We start from the raw sequence: 19,107 nt of genomic DNA, 5'->3' as shown, positions 1-19,107 counted from the left end.
CTATGGGTTTTTTGAATGGGGTTTCAGTAAAATCGCTTAAGTAAGGTCCGTGGCTAACACAAATTCAAGATATTTTCACGTTTTGTTCTACGACATAAAACACATCAGTTACAGCACACTTTTGAATTTTTAATTTGGCCATGCTTCTTTAAAAAGACGGTTGCTATCAAGTTGCTAAATGGGACTACAGGCGGTGTCGGAGACATTATACGACATCGAGCTGATCTGGTCTGGAGCGCAGCTCGCTTGTGTTGGGCATTTGGATTTGTCTGTTATTTAGGTATTTTCATGAATAGTATTTTATATTTTTCTGTGTTTTTCTAATTAAGAATTCAGATTGTGTATAGATCATGCCTTCACATGTAAAGGCTGTCGAGACAGATTCATTTGTTGATCATTTATTTTAATTAAACTATAAGATACTGCTCACCAGTGCAGCCTGTCTCTCTCCTGCCCTCAGTAATGTAAACGTGTGAATAAAGGTGTAAAAATACATGCATGTTAACTGTCATTTTAACGTGAACAAGTGATTTTTCGTCTTTTTTATTCATCTGAACACATTTTACTCAGTCATAACTGCAATATTTACACTCCTCCAAAAAACGTAAAGCAGATGTGACTGTATGGGCTGCTTTTCGCTGTATGTCGTGACATAAAAGGAATATTTAATGTTGCTCTGTGTCCATGATGATGGAACTTGCAGCCATTTGATAGACTTGTTCCTCCTCACACCTCATTTCTGTCGTCTGTTAAGGTAAGCAGGCTGTGTGCGCGAGCGATACACTTATTTAGATATGTCTGATGAAAATACTATATAGGCAGATTTATACACGCAGTTTTAAAACTTTTAGAACAACCGCAAAGCAAAACAGATGTATTTCCCACGTAAAAACGATCCAAAAGGCACATAGGTCTATGTATTTTTGCGTATTTATTTGTTTATAATATATAGCGTGGATTATAATATAATATACAGAGAGATTAACTCTTTGTCATGGACATTATTTCTAAAAATAAGCTTGATAAGTTGTCTGTAGCAGGGTGAGACGAGCGCCCCAAGGGCTCTGTAGTCCGTTTATAGCCTAATGTTAGCTTTTTAACTCTTGCGTTTGCATTTAAGATCCAAAAGTGCTCCAAGTTGTATTTTCGTGTGAGGATTATCCGGCTGGACAAAACGTGTAAGTGTAATAAACCGTGTTTGAACACAGAGCTTATTATTTGCAATCTTCGAAAAGCCTATGGGAAAATCCTATAGGGATTTTCACGAGGGAACCAGTTTTATGCTAGCAGCCGATTAGCCTACAAAGTGACGTCATAGTTCCTCCACTCTATATCTAGTAAGAGCTTGATTACCTGGTCTAGGTGTGTTTGATTAGGATTGGAACTAAACTCTCCAGGACCGAATATGGGCACCCCTGGCTTAGAAAATGCTTCTAGATTTAAGAGTATGTAGAGATTTGAAGTGGAAACAAGACACAATCTTTTTTATACTAAATACTCACTAAATACTAAATTTTATGCTAAATACTCACACTCCCTTGGACCCGCCCACACTCATCACCACTTCCAAGCTGACCAATCATAGCTCTTGCGCTCTGTGTCACCACAATGTGAGCGTTTTTTGACAGATGCGCGTCAGGATATGACGATGGGTATGTGATTGGCCTACCGCACACGCTTGATGCAGAAGTATAAATTGGCCTTATGTCACGTGTCATGCCTTTCTCACCAGTGTTCTGTGTTCATCTGCCAGGCTCTCAGGTAATGTGTTCATGTAAGAGTCTCTCAGAGGCGTCCAGCCCAACTGATGCGGCTCCATGTAGATCATACCGCATCTAAACACAACACACACTCTCATTCTAAAGCCTGGGGTTATTATGATGCTGCACAAAGTAATCTCTGATGGCAGGGCTGCATTTATTTGCAAAAAAAATATTTTTAAATCACTACATCTTTTATGCACATTTTCAGCATTTCTCTGTGTCAAATGAATACTCAGAAGTCATCTTAAGAGGCTGATTTGATGTTTTCTTTCTTTGTGTATATAGTAATGCATTTGTTTCAGGATACTTTTTAAAATGTCTGTCACATTTGTATTGATGGGCTGTATCTCCATCTAAAATGTGTTGAATTAGTTGAACACTTTGAAGCAAGCTAGTGTTAGTTGTTTACCTGCTCACAGTAGCTGGTGATGCCTGCTCCAGATCAGCAGGCTCAAAGATCAGACTCATTTTTGGACTCATCTGAATGATCTCCCCACTCATCAGACACAGCTGTTTAACAGTGAAGCAGTCAACTGTAAATCGGGGGTGTCCAAACTCAGTCCTGGAGGGCCGGTGTCCTGCATAGTTTAGCTTCAACTCGCCTCAATACACTTGCCTGGAAGTTTTAGTATACTTAGGCCCCGTTTACACTAGTGCGTTTTAGTTTTAAAACGGCGTTTTAGAATGAAAACGATCCGCGTCCACACTCGCGTTTTACCCAGCGTTTCTGAACTGCTCTCCGTCCACACCAAAACGCTGAAAACGCACATCACATGACCACACTCACACTCTTTGGCAAGCGCTGCAGCCCATCTACCCAGATGAGAGCTCTGCTAGTCGGACTTCTCATCAAGCATCTCCCGCTGGATCTAATCTCACTATATTTATTAAACGGGATATTTCATTCATCTTGTTGTCTTTATCTAACGACATATTCCCTGACTTTGGTCATTGGAATCTATTACTTGTTCTCAGGTAACGTGTTTTGGCTGAGCGCAAAGATAATGATTAATGTAAGCACGTACATTCTGTATATTGACTGATCGCTTGCCTTTATTTCCTATAATGTATAAACTTATTATACTTTTATAATGGCTATTATCGATTATTAAAACTGATATTCAGCAAAAGAGAGGGTATGATCGTATTTTCACTGAAATTGAAAGGAGACAGTTGTTATCGGCTCCGTTTTGTTATAAATATCCACACAGTGAGGATGACGCTCATATATGCAGCACGACGCCTCAACATTTCTGCTGTCTGTTTAGTTGTTAATATTAAAATGAAAATAGGCAGTTCCTTATATCATGTTTACATTTTATTGTTGAGAAAGTGAAACAACGTAGCCAGGGTGATGTGAATGAAGTTATAAAGTAAAGTTTTCTTTGAAGATTTACCCGTGTCCTCGGTATAGTCTGTTTTCCATATCAAACTGAGAAGAAGAAACTGCAGCCTTGATCAAACTTGCGAAGTCTGAACTTACACGGAGAAGATGCAGGACTGAACTGTGTGTGTTAGGCTACTTAATATTCAGGAAAAGCCCCAATCAGAGAGGCGAATGTCGGCAGCCCCACCTCCGTTTTCAGATGTCACCGTTTTCCATCATCCACACTGAGACGGAGCAGCAGCGTTTCAGAATGAAAACAGCCTCTCCAGCGTTTTCAAAACGCTCTGTTTTCGGCGCTCGAGAACTCCGGCGTAGTGTGGACAGATGGCGTAACCGTAGCAAAACTTATGCGTTTTCAAACTAAAACGCATTATTGTAAACGGGGCCTTAGAAAGAGCTTAATTAGCTTGTTCATGTGTGTTTAATTGGGGGTTGGAAGTAAAATATGCAGGACACTGACCCTCCAGGACCGAGTTTGGGCACCTTTGCTGCAAGCCCTTTGGAAGTGTGCACTGCAGCATAAAAATGTAAACATACCTTCTTGTTGTCATCTAAAACAGTGTTCATGTTCTCAATCCAGACTGCGTCAATGGGCCCGTCGAAGATGATCCACTGGCGGTCGTCATTGGTGCACTGGGCCTGCTGTCTGAATGAAGTGGCCAAAACACCATCTGACCACTCGTGACTCACTGGATCAAAACAGCCGTACAGCTGCCCCATAGTGACCGCCTTCGGGTTTATGATGCGGAAATCTACTGCAAACTCCTCTATTAGTCCTTCTGTATAGACAAATAACAAACACACAACATATACTAGATCCTGATCTCATGTCACTTCAATCATATTTTATATATACTCTACTATTCAAACAGTTTTTTAAAGTCTCTTAAGTTCAACCATGATGATTTTCAAGAGTTCACACTTAGCTGATGATTGATTATAAAGCGTGTTTGGCATGCTGTCCCGGGAGAGAGCCCTGAGCTCATAAGATCCTCGAGCCCGGGGCTTCTTCTCTTTTGCAGGGTGAGAGGGGAGTTTGAGCTCAGGTGGGTCTCGAGAACTCCCCTGCTGTTTGAGGCTAGTGTGCAATTAGGGATTGCTATGAAGATGCAACTACTTACTAGGAGCACGTCTAGAGTGCCGATTTGGATTAGTCAATTAACTTAAGTTGTGTGTTTTTGGATGGTGGGAAACCCACTCGAGCACAGGAAGAACTCCGCACAGAAACTTTGATTGGCTTGGTAAGGACTAGAGCCAATGACGTTCTTGCAGTGGGGCAACAGTGCTAACCACTGGGCCACCGTGCCACCCATCTAGGTGGAGGAGAAGTATGGGTAGAAGAGGGGATTCTTCAAAACGAAGATGACTACTGTATGGAACTTAGGTTATTTATGGAGATCATAAATTGAAAATGCGGGACCAGCTGTGATCAATCATAAGCACGTGATCCTCTCGAAATTAAATTATAAATAACCTTCACTTATTGGGTGAAAAATACAGTAAAAACAATGATATTCTGAAATGTGTAAATTACCTAAATATAACATTACTTTCATTATCACTTACATTAATTTTCCTTCAACTTAATCCCTGATTTATCAGGGGTCACCACATTGCAGCATACTGTATGTTTTACACAGCGGATGACATTTCAGCTGCAACCCAGTTCTGGGAAACACCCATAAACTCTTACATTCACACACTCACTTATACATCATGGCCAAGTTTGTGTACAATTCACCTATATTACATGTGTTTGGACTGTGGGAGAAACTGGAGCACGCGGAGGAAACTTCCACCAACACAGAGAGAACATGCAAACTCCACACAAAAATGTCAACTGGCCCAGCTGGCCCTCAAACTAGCGACCTTCTTGCTGTGAGGCCACTGAGCCACCGTGTCCCCCTATAAAATACTTATATAAAGTGTTATTTATTTGTAATGGCAAAGCTGATTTCTTAGCAGGCATTACTCCAGTCTTCAGTGTCACATGTCATAAATCAGTCTATAATATATAAACAAAAGATTAAACTGAACAAATATGAATTGAACACCTTTATAAAGGTCTCCCAAAGCTCCGGCCAGAACTTTATAAGCTGAGGTTTTTCCACCCATTGGCTCGCCGACAATCATGAAGCCATGTCTGACCAGCATCATCTCATACACCTGCACACACAACAACACAAGTCAAATCAAGTTTATTTGTATAGCACTTTTCACAGCAATTATCGTTGGATCATAACATTATAGTCGAAATCAGAAACATTAAGCAGTTGTGAATAGGGTGGCAGCATATAAACAGAGTTAACCTGCAGTTATATTGTACATAGCAGGGGTGTCCTAACTCAGGCATGGAGGGCCGGTGTCCTGCATAGTTTAGTTGCAACTTCCTTCAACACACCTGCCTGGAAGTTTCTATTAGGGTTGTCATGATACCATCAATTTAGGCTACAATACTATACCAGCAGAAGTATCATGATACTAAGCCGTATAAATTCATAAATCAAATCTCAGCAAATTGTCAGAAAAGCAATATTATAATATAAGTATGTATATATGTATGTCATAATACTTAAATTCAATTCCCTTATTATTAAAAAATGTATTATACGTACAAATATTCTCTGCTTTGTTTGTATATACTGTCACTCTTTTGTTGTTATTGCAATAATAATAATATTATAAATAAATAAATCATTGATCACGCCATATGAAACTACGACCCGTGTGCAGACAGTTAAAATGAAAGTAAAATAAGGTGGTCTATTGATTATTTGCTGGCACAAATGTTTGAGCATTTTAGTGACTTTTCTATATGCAACATATTGTCGAACCGTCAAGAGTTCACACTTAGCTGATGATGGATTATAAAGCTTGTTTGGCATGCTGTCCCGGGAGAGAGCCCTGAGCTCATAAGATCCTCGAGCCCGGGGATCGTTCTCTTTTGCAAGGCGAGAGGGGAGTTTGAGCTCAGGTAGATCTGGAGAACTCCCCTGCTGTAGTAGCTAATGAACAGAAAGTGATTGCTCTTAAGAAATAACTACTGACTAGGCGCATGTCTATGGTGGCGATTTGGATTAGTCAATTAACTTGAGTTGCATGTTTTTGGAGTGTGGGAGGATACCCGGAAACCCTGGGGAAACCCACGTGAGCACGGGGAGAACATTTAAAGGGCCATGAAACCCCCTCATTTCAGCAGGGTGTTTTCACACCTCTACTTTGGAAAAAGTCAGAAAAGTGGGCGTGTCCAGCTCTGTTTAGGGGGGAGTGTCGGAGGAAGAAAAGTGGGATGGTGTGAGAGTGTCTATTTGGGCACGCGTGAGTTTCAGAGTCAAAATACACACACACAGTAGAAAGTGATGGTGTTTACATGGACATCTGTAGTCAAATTATTTGCCAAATTATTAAATGTTGGACTTTAACTGCAGTTCGGTTCTTTCATTCAGGGAATTCATTCATGCCCCTCGCGACAAACGAGATATTTGATTCGAGGAACTGCTCTAAGCGTGTATTTTTCATGCAATGTTTGATACCGCACGGCGAATGAGAGAAAAAAAACCTCTGCATTTCCAGGAAACTTAGATGCACACGGCAGGTAGTGTCAGAAAGCCGCGTGTGTTATTCCGGTCACAAAATGCGGTGAAAACCCTACACGAGGTTAAAGTTTGGTTGTGGTGCTAACATGTTTACACTCGGTGCAATAGTTTGTTAGATACGAACAAACTGAATAAACAAAGAGCACTGGCCGCTCACTTACCAAATCTGTATAGACAGGACAATCACCAGCAACTACTAGAGCTGCGTCTTTATGAAGAGAAGACTAAAAGCGAATCCGGATCTCAGCGTTTGCAGATGAGAACAGCTCTCAGGTAAACAATGTTCCTCCTTAGACACGTAAGTTATTGTTGTCGAGCGTCGCGTACACTGTTAATCCACACGTGACTCCAGCTGAGCTCTCACAGAGAGAAAATGAAAACGAAACTTAACTGCAGCAAACTATAAAAGCAACACTTCACGCTTGTTTTGCCAATACAACGTGGCGTCTCTGTCGTCTAAACACTGTGACAGTAATGAATATTAATGAAGTTGCACAATAGAGCGCGCTGATTGGTTTGAACCAAGCCTTACTCATGCATTAATGCAGCACACTGTAAGACGTAATAAGACTCACTCTGGCACAGACGCCCAGTCTGCACGCTGGAATACAGGCTATTATCTCATGGCCGTGACGCAGCTTCAAAAATTCGTTTCAAACCGGAAGTACGAATTTGCTTGAAATAACGCAAAAACAACCAATTTACACTTTTTAGTGAGATATAGGTGTCCTAATAGTGTTTATAGCAGTGTGGGACACATATACGACTGTCAACAGCTCAAACACATGTGTTTTGGTGTTTCGTGACCCTTTAAACTCCGCACAAAGGTCAGTTGGCTTGGTAAGGAATAGAACCAGTGACATTTTTGCTGTAAGGCAACAGTGCTAACCACTGGGCCACCGAGCCACCCATCTAGGAAAAGAGGAGAAGTAGGGGTGGAAGGGGGATTCTTCAAAATGAAGATCGCTGTGATATGGAGCTTGGAGTGTTTATAGTGGCTTAGGAATCGTCTGATTGATGAATCATAAATTGAATAATGCGGGGCCTGCTGCAAGCAATCATAAGCACGTGATCCTCTCCAAATTAGTTTATTAATAAACTTTACTTAATGATGATAGTACTGTTTACAAACTACAGTGGCACCGCCAGTATTCTGGAGCCGTAGTATCGCGGTGCTACCGAAGTACTGGTAAATCATGCAACCCTAGTTTCTAGTATACCTAGAAAGAGCTTGATTAACTGGTTCAGGTGTGTTTAATTGGGATTGGAATTAAAATAAGCAGGGCACCTGTCCTCCAGGACCAAGTTTGGACACCCCTGGTATATAGTGTCCGTCCAAAAAGGTGATGTCTAGATGTACATGTTCAATGAAGTGTATTTGTGTATTATCAACCGATTTATCCCCTATAGAAATTCTGTTGCTTTAAGAAACTTGGTTGCTTTTGCATCTACATCTCAACTATATTAAGCTGACTTGTACTTGTATTATTTTGCTGATGAACCATGGCACAGGCTGCAGTTTCATCTTGCCGATGTTGTCATGCAGAGCCTTTAACAGTAGCTCATAATCTGGTTTGGGGAGCACCACTCCAGGAAACAGATCTGTGATGATTCCCTAAAACGCAAAGAAATGCAGCATTATTAACCATGTGAAAATCAAAATAAAAACAATATGAAATTTCATTCCCACACCTGAAACAGTGGTAAGTCTTGAGCAAGAAACTTAGCCATGTTGACATCCATAAGAGCTCTGAGGAGCAAAACGCTCTCGTCCTCCTCTGGGTATTTGAGTTTCAGGTTTCCTGCGGCAGTCAGGACGGATTTCACCGCACGCATCCCATAATCGTAGTGCGGTTGAGACGAGAGCTGCTCTGAACACAGACGATACGTTGCCACAATCTTCTGAGCCAGACTGAAAACCACAAAACCAGACGGTGAAACTTTAAATAAAAGTTGAGGACAGATTAGTTCGACTCAAGCTGATTTTACCTCCGGGAAGCTGTGAATCCCATTGAATAAAGCGATATTTCTCCAATCAGCCCATAATCTGGAACCATCATAGCAACTGTGCGGAACAAAGCCTAAAAACATGCAAATGTACACAGAAAAGCATGAATGGTAATGCTCAGAAATGAACAACATTTAAAGGAACCGCTAATTAAATAATTAATAACATCTCATACAGTCCCTGCTGAAAAATCCAGCTTAAACCAGCCTAGGCTGGTTGGCTGGTTTTAGCTGGTCGACCAGGCTGGTTTTAGAGGGGTTTTGGCCACTTCCAGGCTGGTTTCCAGCTATTTCCAGCCTGGTCTTAGCTGGTCAGGCTGGAAAATGACCAGCTAAATCCAGCTAAAACCAGCTTGACCAGCCTGGTTTAAGCTGGACATAGCTGGTTTTGGCTGGGCTCCCAGCCTGGCTAGGCTGGTCAAGCTGGTTTTAGCTGGATTTAGCTGGTCATTTTCCAGCCTGACCAGCTAAGACCAGGCTGGAAATAGCTGGAAACCAGCCTGGAAATGGCCAAAACCCCTCTAAAACCAGCCTGGTCAACCAGCTAAAACCAGCCAAGCAGCCTAGGCTGGTTTAGGCTGTTTTTTCAGTAGGGGTAGGACAGGATTATTTCATACTGAGCAAACATAAGCAATTCTACAAGACTTCTAAAATAATTCAACATGTTTTTGGTTACTTTGAGGTTATCGGGTAGTTCTGCTCTGCCTGCGTATCCTGGATTCATGGTGATAAACACGCAGCATGTTGGGTTGAGGGAGAGCTCAGTTCCCTCAAACATAAACGTCTTCATGTTTCGCATTACAGCCTGCTGAATACTCAAAATCTGCTGAGCGACCACAGACAACACCTCCACCTGGCACAAAACGACAAACGCTAACTTATAAGCAAGCACAGTCATCAATAACACTGCATTATTTGATTGATTAGATAATTAGATGTTGCATTTCCACTCTTTTGTTGTGTTTATCATCCATTACTGACCTCTATCCGGTTGAACTCATCAAAACATGCCCACGCTCCAGACTGTGCCAGGCCTTTGAAGAATTTACTCATCGCTTTGTAGTCTAGACCATCAGAACAGTTGAACACCACACACTAAACAACACACAATAGCCTGCTTATCGTACAACAAAATTAACATGAAATTACAATAACAGTGTTCATAGAAGCTTTATTAGGTACACCTGTCCAACTGCTTGTTAACGCAAATTTCTAATCAGCTAATGGCAGCAACTCAATGCATTTAGGCATGTAGACATAGTCAAGACGATCTGCTGCAGTTCAAAGTGAGCATCAGAATGAGGAAGAAAGGGGATTTAAGTGACTTTAAATATGGCATGTTTGATGGTGCCAGTCGGGTGCCATTTCAGAAAGTGCTGATCTACTGGGATTTTCACGCACAACTATCTCTAGAGTTTACAGAGAATGATGAAAAAGTGGAAATATCCAGTGAGCGGCAGTTCTGTGGGCGCAAATGCCTTGTTGATGCCAGAGGTCAGAGGAGAATGGCCAGACTGGTACCAGCTGATAGAAAGGCAACCGTAACTATAAGCACTCGTTACAACCGAGGTCTGCAGAAGAGCATCCCTGAACACACAACACGTCCAACCTTGAGGCAGATGGGCTACAACAGCAGAAGATCACACCGAGTGCCACTCCTGTCAGCTAAGAACAGGAAACTGAGGCTACAATTCACACAGGCTCACCAAAACTGGACAATGGAAGATTGGAGAAACGTTGCCTGCTCTGATGAGTCTCCATTTCTGCTGCCACATTCGGATGGTCGGGTCAGAATTTGGCATCAACAGCATGAAAGCATGGATCCATCCTGCCTTGTATCAGCGGTTCAGGCTGGTGGTGGTGGTGTAATGGTGTGGGGGAGATTTTCTTGGCACACTTTGGGTCCATTAGTACCAATTGAGCATCATGTCAACGCCACAGCCTACCCTAATATTGTTGCTGACCATGTCCATCCCTTTATAAGCACAGTGTCTCCATCTTCTGATGGCTGCTTCCAGCAGGATAACGCACCATGTCATAAAGCGTGAATCATCTCAGACTGGTTTCTTGAACATGACAATCAGTTCACGGTACTCAACTGGCCTCCACAGTCACCACATCTCAATCCAATAGAGCAGCTTTGTGATGTGGTGGAACGGGAGATTGGCATCATGGATGTGCAGCCGATAAATCTGCAGCCACTGATGATGCTATCATGTCAATAAGGAGCAAAATCTCTGAGGAATATTTCCAGTATCTTGTTGAATCTATGTCACGAAGGATTAAGGCAGTTCTGAAGTCAAAAGGGGGTCCAACCCCGTACTATTAATGTGTACCTAATAAAGTGGCCGGTGAGTGTATATGAAATGATTGTGAGCACCTGTTTGGCGAGTGCTTTAGCCAGATCTTTAGTTGTCTCTGTTTTTCCAGTTCCTGCAGGACCCTCTGGAGCTCCACCTAGATTTAGCTTCAATGCACCCATCAGAGTCCTGTCAACCAATCAGCATTCAGCATCGACACTTAAAACCACACAATTACTATAAAGCTCAACTAACAATTTAGGGGAATGACTGTACACAAAATTAATTAGATGGGAAAATACTGTTAGAATTCATACAATGATGGTAAAGCACCTGCAGCAGCAGTCAGCAGAGCTCAACTGTACTCAAATAAATCACTTTTTTTATTTTTATTTTGCCCCTTGGATGGGAAAAGACAGCTAAAAGTCATACTGTGATGTTGCAAATGCATCACTTGAAAGCACCTGTAGCAGCGGTCAGTTAGTGGTGTTATAACCAGACGCGGTGAGTTGCCAAGATATTCATATCCGTATCTGATAGCAGTGGTGATCATCCTCAACATGACCTCTCCATCCTCCCAGAAATAGCGCAGCTGGGAAATCCACTGGAAATCATTAAGGGATGAAACTCCGTCCTGGGCCAGCTTGCACACAACATCACGTGCTGCATGAGACAACGAGGCAAAGCTGAATTTTTAATCATCATCATTTATTATCATATGATTATATTGCTTATATTGAAGTACTTATTATATAATGTTATGAAAGTGACATATACCGTGAACATCAATGACAATAAGAGCTCCCAGAGTCATTCTGGCTCCACCTGGCAACTTCCCTCTCACCAACTTAACTATATCAGTGATCTGAGCGTTGCTTTGTTCAACATAAGACTTAAACAGATGGATAACAGAAACATGTGAATACATTCTGCCTATCTGCACTAAATCAAAACTGCTGTGCGTGTGTTTGTGCGTTCACATGCTCACAGGAAGAGTGTTGTTCTGTATAGCATCAGACACTTCACTTGTCCAGAAGATACAGGATGCACAGATTACAACCTGACCAGGCCACAGCAGCACCCATTTCTTCCTCGGCATCTGAAAGATGCCAAATTATTAAACACAATGTGCTGATTCCATTCTATGTTACAATGAGAGTTTGTTTGTGTTTATTCAGTACCTCTGAGTACTGCTCCATTCCTTGTTTTATGACAGCTCTGATACTCATCAGCATTGTGTTTTCAACCTGCAGAAGCCACTTCTCCACCATTCCCTAAAATACACATTACAAAGCTGTACATGTGGCTAAATCACACAAACATTTGTCATGCAAAAGCTTTTTTTTATGTTTTCCCATAAACCAAAGTCAATTTAATCAAGAATTTATGAAGGTAATTTCTTGCACTATACTGTGACTGCTGCTATTTACGAAACCCCGGAAGGGACGTAGTGGAGGAGAAAAAAATTGGCTGGGTGAAAAAAAAAATAATGGGTGAAAGAAAAAAATGGATGGGAGGAAAATATATATATTTTTAAAGTTTTTGCGTTCTCTTGCAAAATGTTATGTTCCCTCGCAAAAATGTTTTGCGTTCTCTCACAAAACTGTTTCTTCACAAACACTTCCTGTTCACTTCACTCACGTAAACCCTTCTGTTTTTGTCGAAATTCTCCCATATTTTACCTTTCTATCCCACTTTCTTTACATTAATACTGTGCGTCGATCGTCGCCTTTCATATGCAACCTCTGAACCAGTGAATGCATGTATAAGCGCTGACAGACAGACGCACTCCGTACAATAAACTGATCCCAGCTCAGCGTCTGTACACGCCATTTAAAGTGACACCTGTTATCAAACAAGTGAGCAGCAAATGAATCTCATGTTTTGTTTTATAACAGAGGCAGGGGCGGACTGGCCATCTGGCAATTATGGCAAATGCCAAAAGGGCCGGACCTTTTATTTTAAAATGTGGGCCGGTGTGCTATTTTTAAATTTTTATATGTATTGTTTTTACATGCAGGCAGCTTTCATCTCTTGCAAGAAGTGAATATGATGATGATAATAGTAATGATAATAATAAATGTTAAGCATTGGCCCAATCTTGCTGGTTTCGAGAGGGGCCGACCCAATCAGAGGTTACGTGGATGTAATCAAAATCTGGCAAGAATGTCAAACAAACAGTAAGTGCAGCACAACCTAATTGTCAGAGATGGACTGTAAAAAAGGAAAGGTGGTGCCAAAAAGCTCAGAGAAAGCAAAAGATTGCTCTAAAATCAGACGCTGCCAAATGCATAAAATTAACTGAAATAGTCTCGAAAGGGGCAGCGCAGTGGGTAGCACTGTCGCCTCACAGCAAGAAGGTCAATGGTTCAAGCCTTGGCTGGGTCAGTTGGTGTTTTAGTGTGGAGTTTGCATGTTCGCGTGGGTTTTCTCCCGGTTTCCCTCACAAGTCCAAACACGAGCTATAGGTGAATTGGTTTACACATATGGGTAACACATATGCTGAAAAAGTTAGTGGTTCATTTTGCTGTGGCGATCTCAGATTAATAAAGGGACTAAGCCGAAAAAAAAATGAATGAATGAAATGATTGATGTATAAATTTGTTATAAATGGGTTGTTTTTATTTAAACTTTTATATTTAAAAGTTTAAATATATATTACATAAGGTACTGGTAATATTATTTCACCATCTGTGCACCAATATATGTAGTAAATGTGCGTGTCCGTGGATAGGGCTGTGTCGGTGTGGTAATATGGGCTGGTGTGGCTACAGTGCCAGGGCTGATTTTTAGTCCCAGTCCACCCCTGAACAGAGGTGTCTCTGTAAGAAAGCACAGATTAATAATGAAAGCATTCCATTACTTTAGAAACTGTTTGCGCTCATTTAACAGAAAATGAGCTGTTTAAAATAAAACATGCAGGACGGAGATGTTTACATATTATTGAGTGTATTTGTCCTCTGTGCTCCTCTGTAAATGGCGTGTACAGAAGCTGATCTGGGATCAGTTTATTGTACGGAGTGCGTCTGTCAGTCAGCGCTTATACATGCATTCACTGGTTCAGAGGTTGCATATGAAAGGCGACGATCGACGCACAGTATTAATGTAAAGAAAGTGTGATAGAATGGTAAATACCAGAGAATTTCGGCAAAAACGGGAGGGTTTACGGGACTGAAGTGAACAGGAAGTGTTTGTGAAGAAACAGTTTTGCGAGGAAACGCAAAAACTTAGAAATATATATTTTCCTCCCACCCATTTTTTTCTTTCACCCATTATTTATTTTTTCACCCAGCCAATTTTTTTCTCCTCAACTTCGTCCCTTCCGGGGTTCTGTAGTAATTGTAAATGCTATTAATAACTGTTAAATAAAACAACAATTTTAATAAATCAAATCACAGACTGAAATTATTAAATAATAATAATAATAACATCCAAATATGATAATTTTAACTTATCTTTTTATGTAAATACTACAGTAACCAGATAATGTCTATAGAGTTCAGCTATCGGTACAAAACTTTACATGACTATGTGAGGGAAATACATTTTATACAACTCTCTGCCCTTACCTTAGCTTTAACTGGGTAGATGGTCTCTATTAAGGGGACAATCTCTTTCTCTGAGCTGATCATTCCTGTGATCTCCAGGTCAGGGGTGAATTCTAGCTTAGCGATGCCCTCAAAACACTTTTTAAGATGAGGCTGAACACGCAGCGGATCCTTCGTCTCAGACAAGATCTCCAACATCTCATCATTAGACAGAAAGAAAAACCTAGACAGTGAAAAACAGACCAGCATTGATTTTGAACATTAAAATGTGGCGCTAGAAGGTGTTTTACCATCTTAAAGAGGTAGAGCTGTATGTTTAATCTTACCGAGGGAAGAAGAGTCTCTTTGTTTCCAGGTATGAGTTCAGACCCTGCTGTATTTCCTCTAGGAAAGTGTTGGACTCCTGAAGTCGACCCAACATGTTAGGCTGCTCTGTGGCCACCAGCACGTGTGTGTCCTTTAACTGTTAGGAACACAGATTACACTCAATAATGTATGGCTTATATCTCATCAGCACTCAAGATTTTGGCATGACTGTATTTTGTAATATACAGTTGAAGTCAGAATTATTAGCCCCCCTGAATTACTAGCGCCCCTGTTTATTTTTTTCCCCCAATTTCTGTTCTGTTCTGGGAAGATTGTTTCAGCACATTTCTAATCATAATAGTTTTAGAAACTTATTTCTAATAACTGATTTATTTTATCTTTGTCATGATGACAGTAAATATTATTTGACTAGATATTTTTCAAAACACTTCTATACAGCTTAAAGTGACATTTAAAGGCTTAACTAGGTTAATTAGGTTAATTAGGCAGGTTAGGGTAATTAGGCAAGTTATTGTATAACGATGGTTTGTTCTGTAGACTATCGAAAAAAAAAAATTAGCTTAAAGAGGCTAATAATTTTGTCCCAAAAATGGTTTTTAAAAAATTAATAACTGCTTTTATTCTAGCCGAAATAAAACAAATAAGACTTTCTCCAGAAGAAAAAATATTATCAGACATACTGTGAAAATTTCCTTGCTCTGTTAAAAATAATTTGGGAAATATTTAAAAAAAGAAAATCAAAATCAAAAGGAGGCTAATAATTCTGACTTCAACTGTATGTAACATTAGGGGACCTATCATACACCCGGTGCAAGGTGTGATGCAATTGTTGTTTGCTAGTTTCAGCTTGGCGCAAGAGTCGTTTTGAGGTTTTGCAGCACGCTGTTTAAATAGCAAATGCATTTGCGCTCATGTGCGCCCATAGGAGTTCTGGTTTTTAAAAAGGAGGCGTGTTGAGGCGCATTGCTGGTGCATTGCTATTTTGAGGAACTAGAATACACTGTTCAATAGATCAGATCAAAGCAGGTCTATAGTCCAGCGCAGAGCGCGTTAGTTGTACACCTCGCTTACACACTGCTTAATACACACAGGATGTATAGCAATGCGCAAATATCTTTACACATTAAAAAGAATTAAAGGATTAAATATTACAAAAATTATTATTTTCTATATAAATATAAAAACCGCCACCTCCATGCCTTCTTTATCTCTGGGGGCTTTTTCAGTTTATTCATGACAATTTGCTTTTGTATTATGTTATTATTAGTAGCTGTATTATTTATTATATGCAGATTTATATTTGTTTTATTAAAAACAAGCTTAGATTTGTCCACCAGTCAGGTTTTAGACCATATTAGGCATTGCATGTGTGTTTGGAAATAACTGACCACACTTTGTTATTATTGTTCATTTATTTGTTTGCTGGAGATTAGAACTGAATTTAGAAATTGTTTTGAAACAAATCTTTGCGCTTAAACTAAATTAATTATTTATAGGCTAATCGATGTCTCTGTGTACGTTATCCCTATCCACGAGAGTGAAAGTGAAGGTAATAATAATAATAATAATTCCTTACATTTATGTAGCGCTTTTCTGGGCACTCAAAGCGCTTAACACAAAATTGGGGGAGGGGGGTCTCCTTATCCACCAGCAGTGTGCAGCATCCACCTGGATGACGCGACGGCAGCCATTTTGCGCCAGACCGCACACCACACTAGCTGATTGGTGGAGAGGAGACAGTGATGAAGCCAATTGGAATATGGGGATGGTTAGGAGGCCATGATGGACAGAGGCCAGTGGGCAGATTTGGATGCCGGGGTTAAACCCCTACTCTTTTTCGAAGGACATCCTGGGATTTTAAACGACCACAGAGAGTCGGGACCTCAGTTTAACGTCTCATCCAAAAGACGGCGCTCACTGAGCAGTATAGCGTCCCCGTCACTATACTGGGGCATTAGGACCCACACAGACCGCAGGTTGGGCGCCCCCTGCTGTCCTCACTTAAGTATAGAATGAGGAGGCTCACCTCTCATTCTCACGCTGCAGATGCTCTGTTTAACTGTTTTCTCTCTAGTGAAACGCTCAGTTTTCCACTTACAAAATTTGTCATGTAAATAGCAAATGCGCAATGGATCGACGCAACTGATTCTTAAAGGGAATGGGAGATCAGACTCTGATTGGTTTATTCTAAAAACACACCTATAACTCATTAAGAGAATAAGCTCAACCCTGTTAGACCATGCGCCACGGCGCAAGGCGGATTTTTCCGTCCTTAAATGGCAAAAGCGGATTCTGACACGCTCTTAATGCGTTTGCGCCCTGCGCTTTGCACTTTGCGCATGGATCGTCAAAATAGTGCCCTAGAACTACAGATCTAAATAGTCCTTTCTATTCCTGACTAGCTGCTGCTCATTAGCTGAAGATACGATTATAAATCTATTTCCATAAATTTAATTACACACCGATTCAGCAACAATGTTTTTCCAGTAGCTGTCTACGATGGCAAACTTGCGTCCGTTTTCTGGCATCTGTGCGATGATGTCCTCCGAGCTGAAAATGGGCTCTAGATACATCCACATGCTTTGACACTGCAACATCCCATCCAATATATCCTGCATGCACTGCAACTTCTCTTCCCAGGCCTAAAGAGAAGAACAGAGGCAGACATTCACTCATTCATTTTCTTGTCGGCTTGGTCCCTTTATTAATCCGGGGTCGCCACAGCGGAATGAACCGCCAACTTATCCAGCAAGTTTTTACGCAGGGGATGTCCTTCCAGCCGCAACCCATCTCTGGGAAACATCCATACACGCACTTACACACACACACACATACACTACGGACAATTTAGCCAACCCAATTCACCTGTACCAAATGTCTATGGACTGTGGGGGAAACTGGAGCACCCAGAGGAAACCCACGTGAACGCAGGGAGAACATGCAAACTCCACACACAAACGCCTACTGAGGCGAGGCTCAAACTAGCGACCCAGCGACCTTACAAAGGCAGACATTATTATGATAATTATTTCATTGTCACATTATTTGCTGTAAATAATTTATTTACATATATATTATTTACACATCCATGTAGTGTAAACTGAGTCTAATGTTCACCTAAAATATTATATTCATACCACACAAGCTATTCTTGTTATAACTAAATTAATAACAACAATAGTTTCAGGCATAAGTGGTTGATTACACACTTCTTAAAGATACAGTAGCACAGCATAGTCATGGAAACTAGTGTGTAACCTTGATGAACATTTAGGTAACCACAGTGAAAACAAAAAGACTGTGCAGTAAGGAATATGAGCATATAAGCAGTGCACCTTTGCTTCGGCCTCGATAGGTTTGATGAATGGAGAGCCTCTCATTGTCTGAGTCTTGATGATATGATCATCCAACAGCAGCTGAATATCATCTACCGCAGATAAAACACTTGTACCCTTCACACACAAACATACATATAAAAATGGACTGGAGTATTCTGGTTATATTGAAGAAGCTTAATCAGTCTTAGTAATTATAATGATTGTGTTCTATTTTTAGTGTTTCATATTAAGTGTGTTTACCGTGTCCTTATAGGGTGCAAACATAAAGTGTAGCTCTGCCCACTCCCGTGTCATTTTCTCCAGAGATTTTTCCAGAGAATATTCCTTACTGGCAGAAGCACCGATTTCCTCCAGTCTGCAGAGAGAGAAAGAGAGAGGCTTCATATCACAGCGATTCTGGCATGTTAACACACAGCAAGTGTTACACTGTATTTTACATACAATATTAATTTTCAACTCTTACTGGTCAGAATATTTTGACAATCCTAGTTCCACCATTTTGATGAGTGGAGTGTTCTCATCCGGGTTTACATCAAATCCCACAGTATTACTAATCTATTATGAGGCAACAAAACAAACAAACAAACAAACAATGCATACTCATCAACCTCATCAGCTCAACTATAAACTTAAATCAGTGACTACATTTACATGGACATCAGTAATCAAATTATTTGCCTTAATCTGAATAAAACAGGGCGAAGCAGTGGCGCAGTAGGTAGTGCTGTCGCCTCACAGCAAGAAGGTCGCTGGTTCGAACCTCGGCTCAGTTGGCGTTTTTGTGTGGAGTTTGCATGTTCTCCCTGCCTTCACGTGGGTTTCCTCCGGGTGCTCCGGTTTC

The 19,107-nt window shown here is 40.9% G+C and overlaps 1 protein-coding gene across 1 annotated transcript in view; it reads right to left on the bottom strand.

Moving 5' to 3' along the window:
* The window catches only part of dnah3 (dynein axonemal heavy chain 3), a 75,518-nt gene that overhangs the window by 37,607 nt on the left and 18,804 nt on the right, over positions 1–19,107 (bottom strand). The window contains exons 19-38 of the mRNA XM_087309936.1: positions 18,730–18,821; positions 18,507–18,621; positions 18,264–18,380; positions 17,391–17,570; positions 14,928–15,064; positions 14,623–14,824; positions 12,235–12,327; positions 12,042–12,152; positions 11,831–11,945; positions 11,518–11,716; positions 11,134–11,242; positions 9,735–9,848; positions 9,430–9,606; positions 8,736–8,827; positions 8,439–8,658; positions 8,227–8,361; positions 5,205–5,316; positions 3,688–3,929; positions 2,173–2,273; positions 1,730–1,835 (exon numbers count right to left, since the gene is read on the bottom strand). Coding sequence (XP_087166062.1) covers positions 1,730–1,835; positions 2,173–2,273; positions 3,688–3,929; positions 5,205–5,316; positions 8,227–8,361; positions 8,439–8,658; positions 8,736–8,827; positions 9,430–9,606; positions 9,735–9,848; positions 11,134–11,242; positions 11,518–11,716; positions 11,831–11,945; positions 12,042–12,152; positions 12,235–12,327; positions 14,623–14,824; positions 14,928–15,064; positions 17,391–17,570; positions 18,264–18,380; positions 18,507–18,621; positions 18,730–18,821 — 2,769 coding nt within the window. The remainder of the gene's footprint in view (positions 1–1,729; positions 1,836–2,172; positions 2,274–3,687; positions 3,930–5,204; positions 5,317–8,226; positions 8,362–8,438; positions 8,659–8,735; positions 8,828–9,429; positions 9,607–9,734; positions 9,849–11,133; positions 11,243–11,517; positions 11,717–11,830; positions 11,946–12,041; positions 12,153–12,234; positions 12,328–14,622; positions 14,825–14,927; positions 15,065–17,390; positions 17,571–18,263; positions 18,381–18,506; positions 18,622–18,729; positions 18,822–19,107) is intronic.

Source organism: Danio rerio, chromosome 24 (genome assembly GCF_052040795.2).
Source record: "Danio rerio strain M-AB ecotype USA chromosome 24, GRCz13ab, whole genome shotgun sequence".
Lineage (NCBI taxonomy): Eukaryota > Metazoa > Chordata > Actinopteri > Cypriniformes > Danionidae > Danio > Danio rerio.
This window is presented reverse-complemented; position numbering and strand designations above follow the sequence as displayed.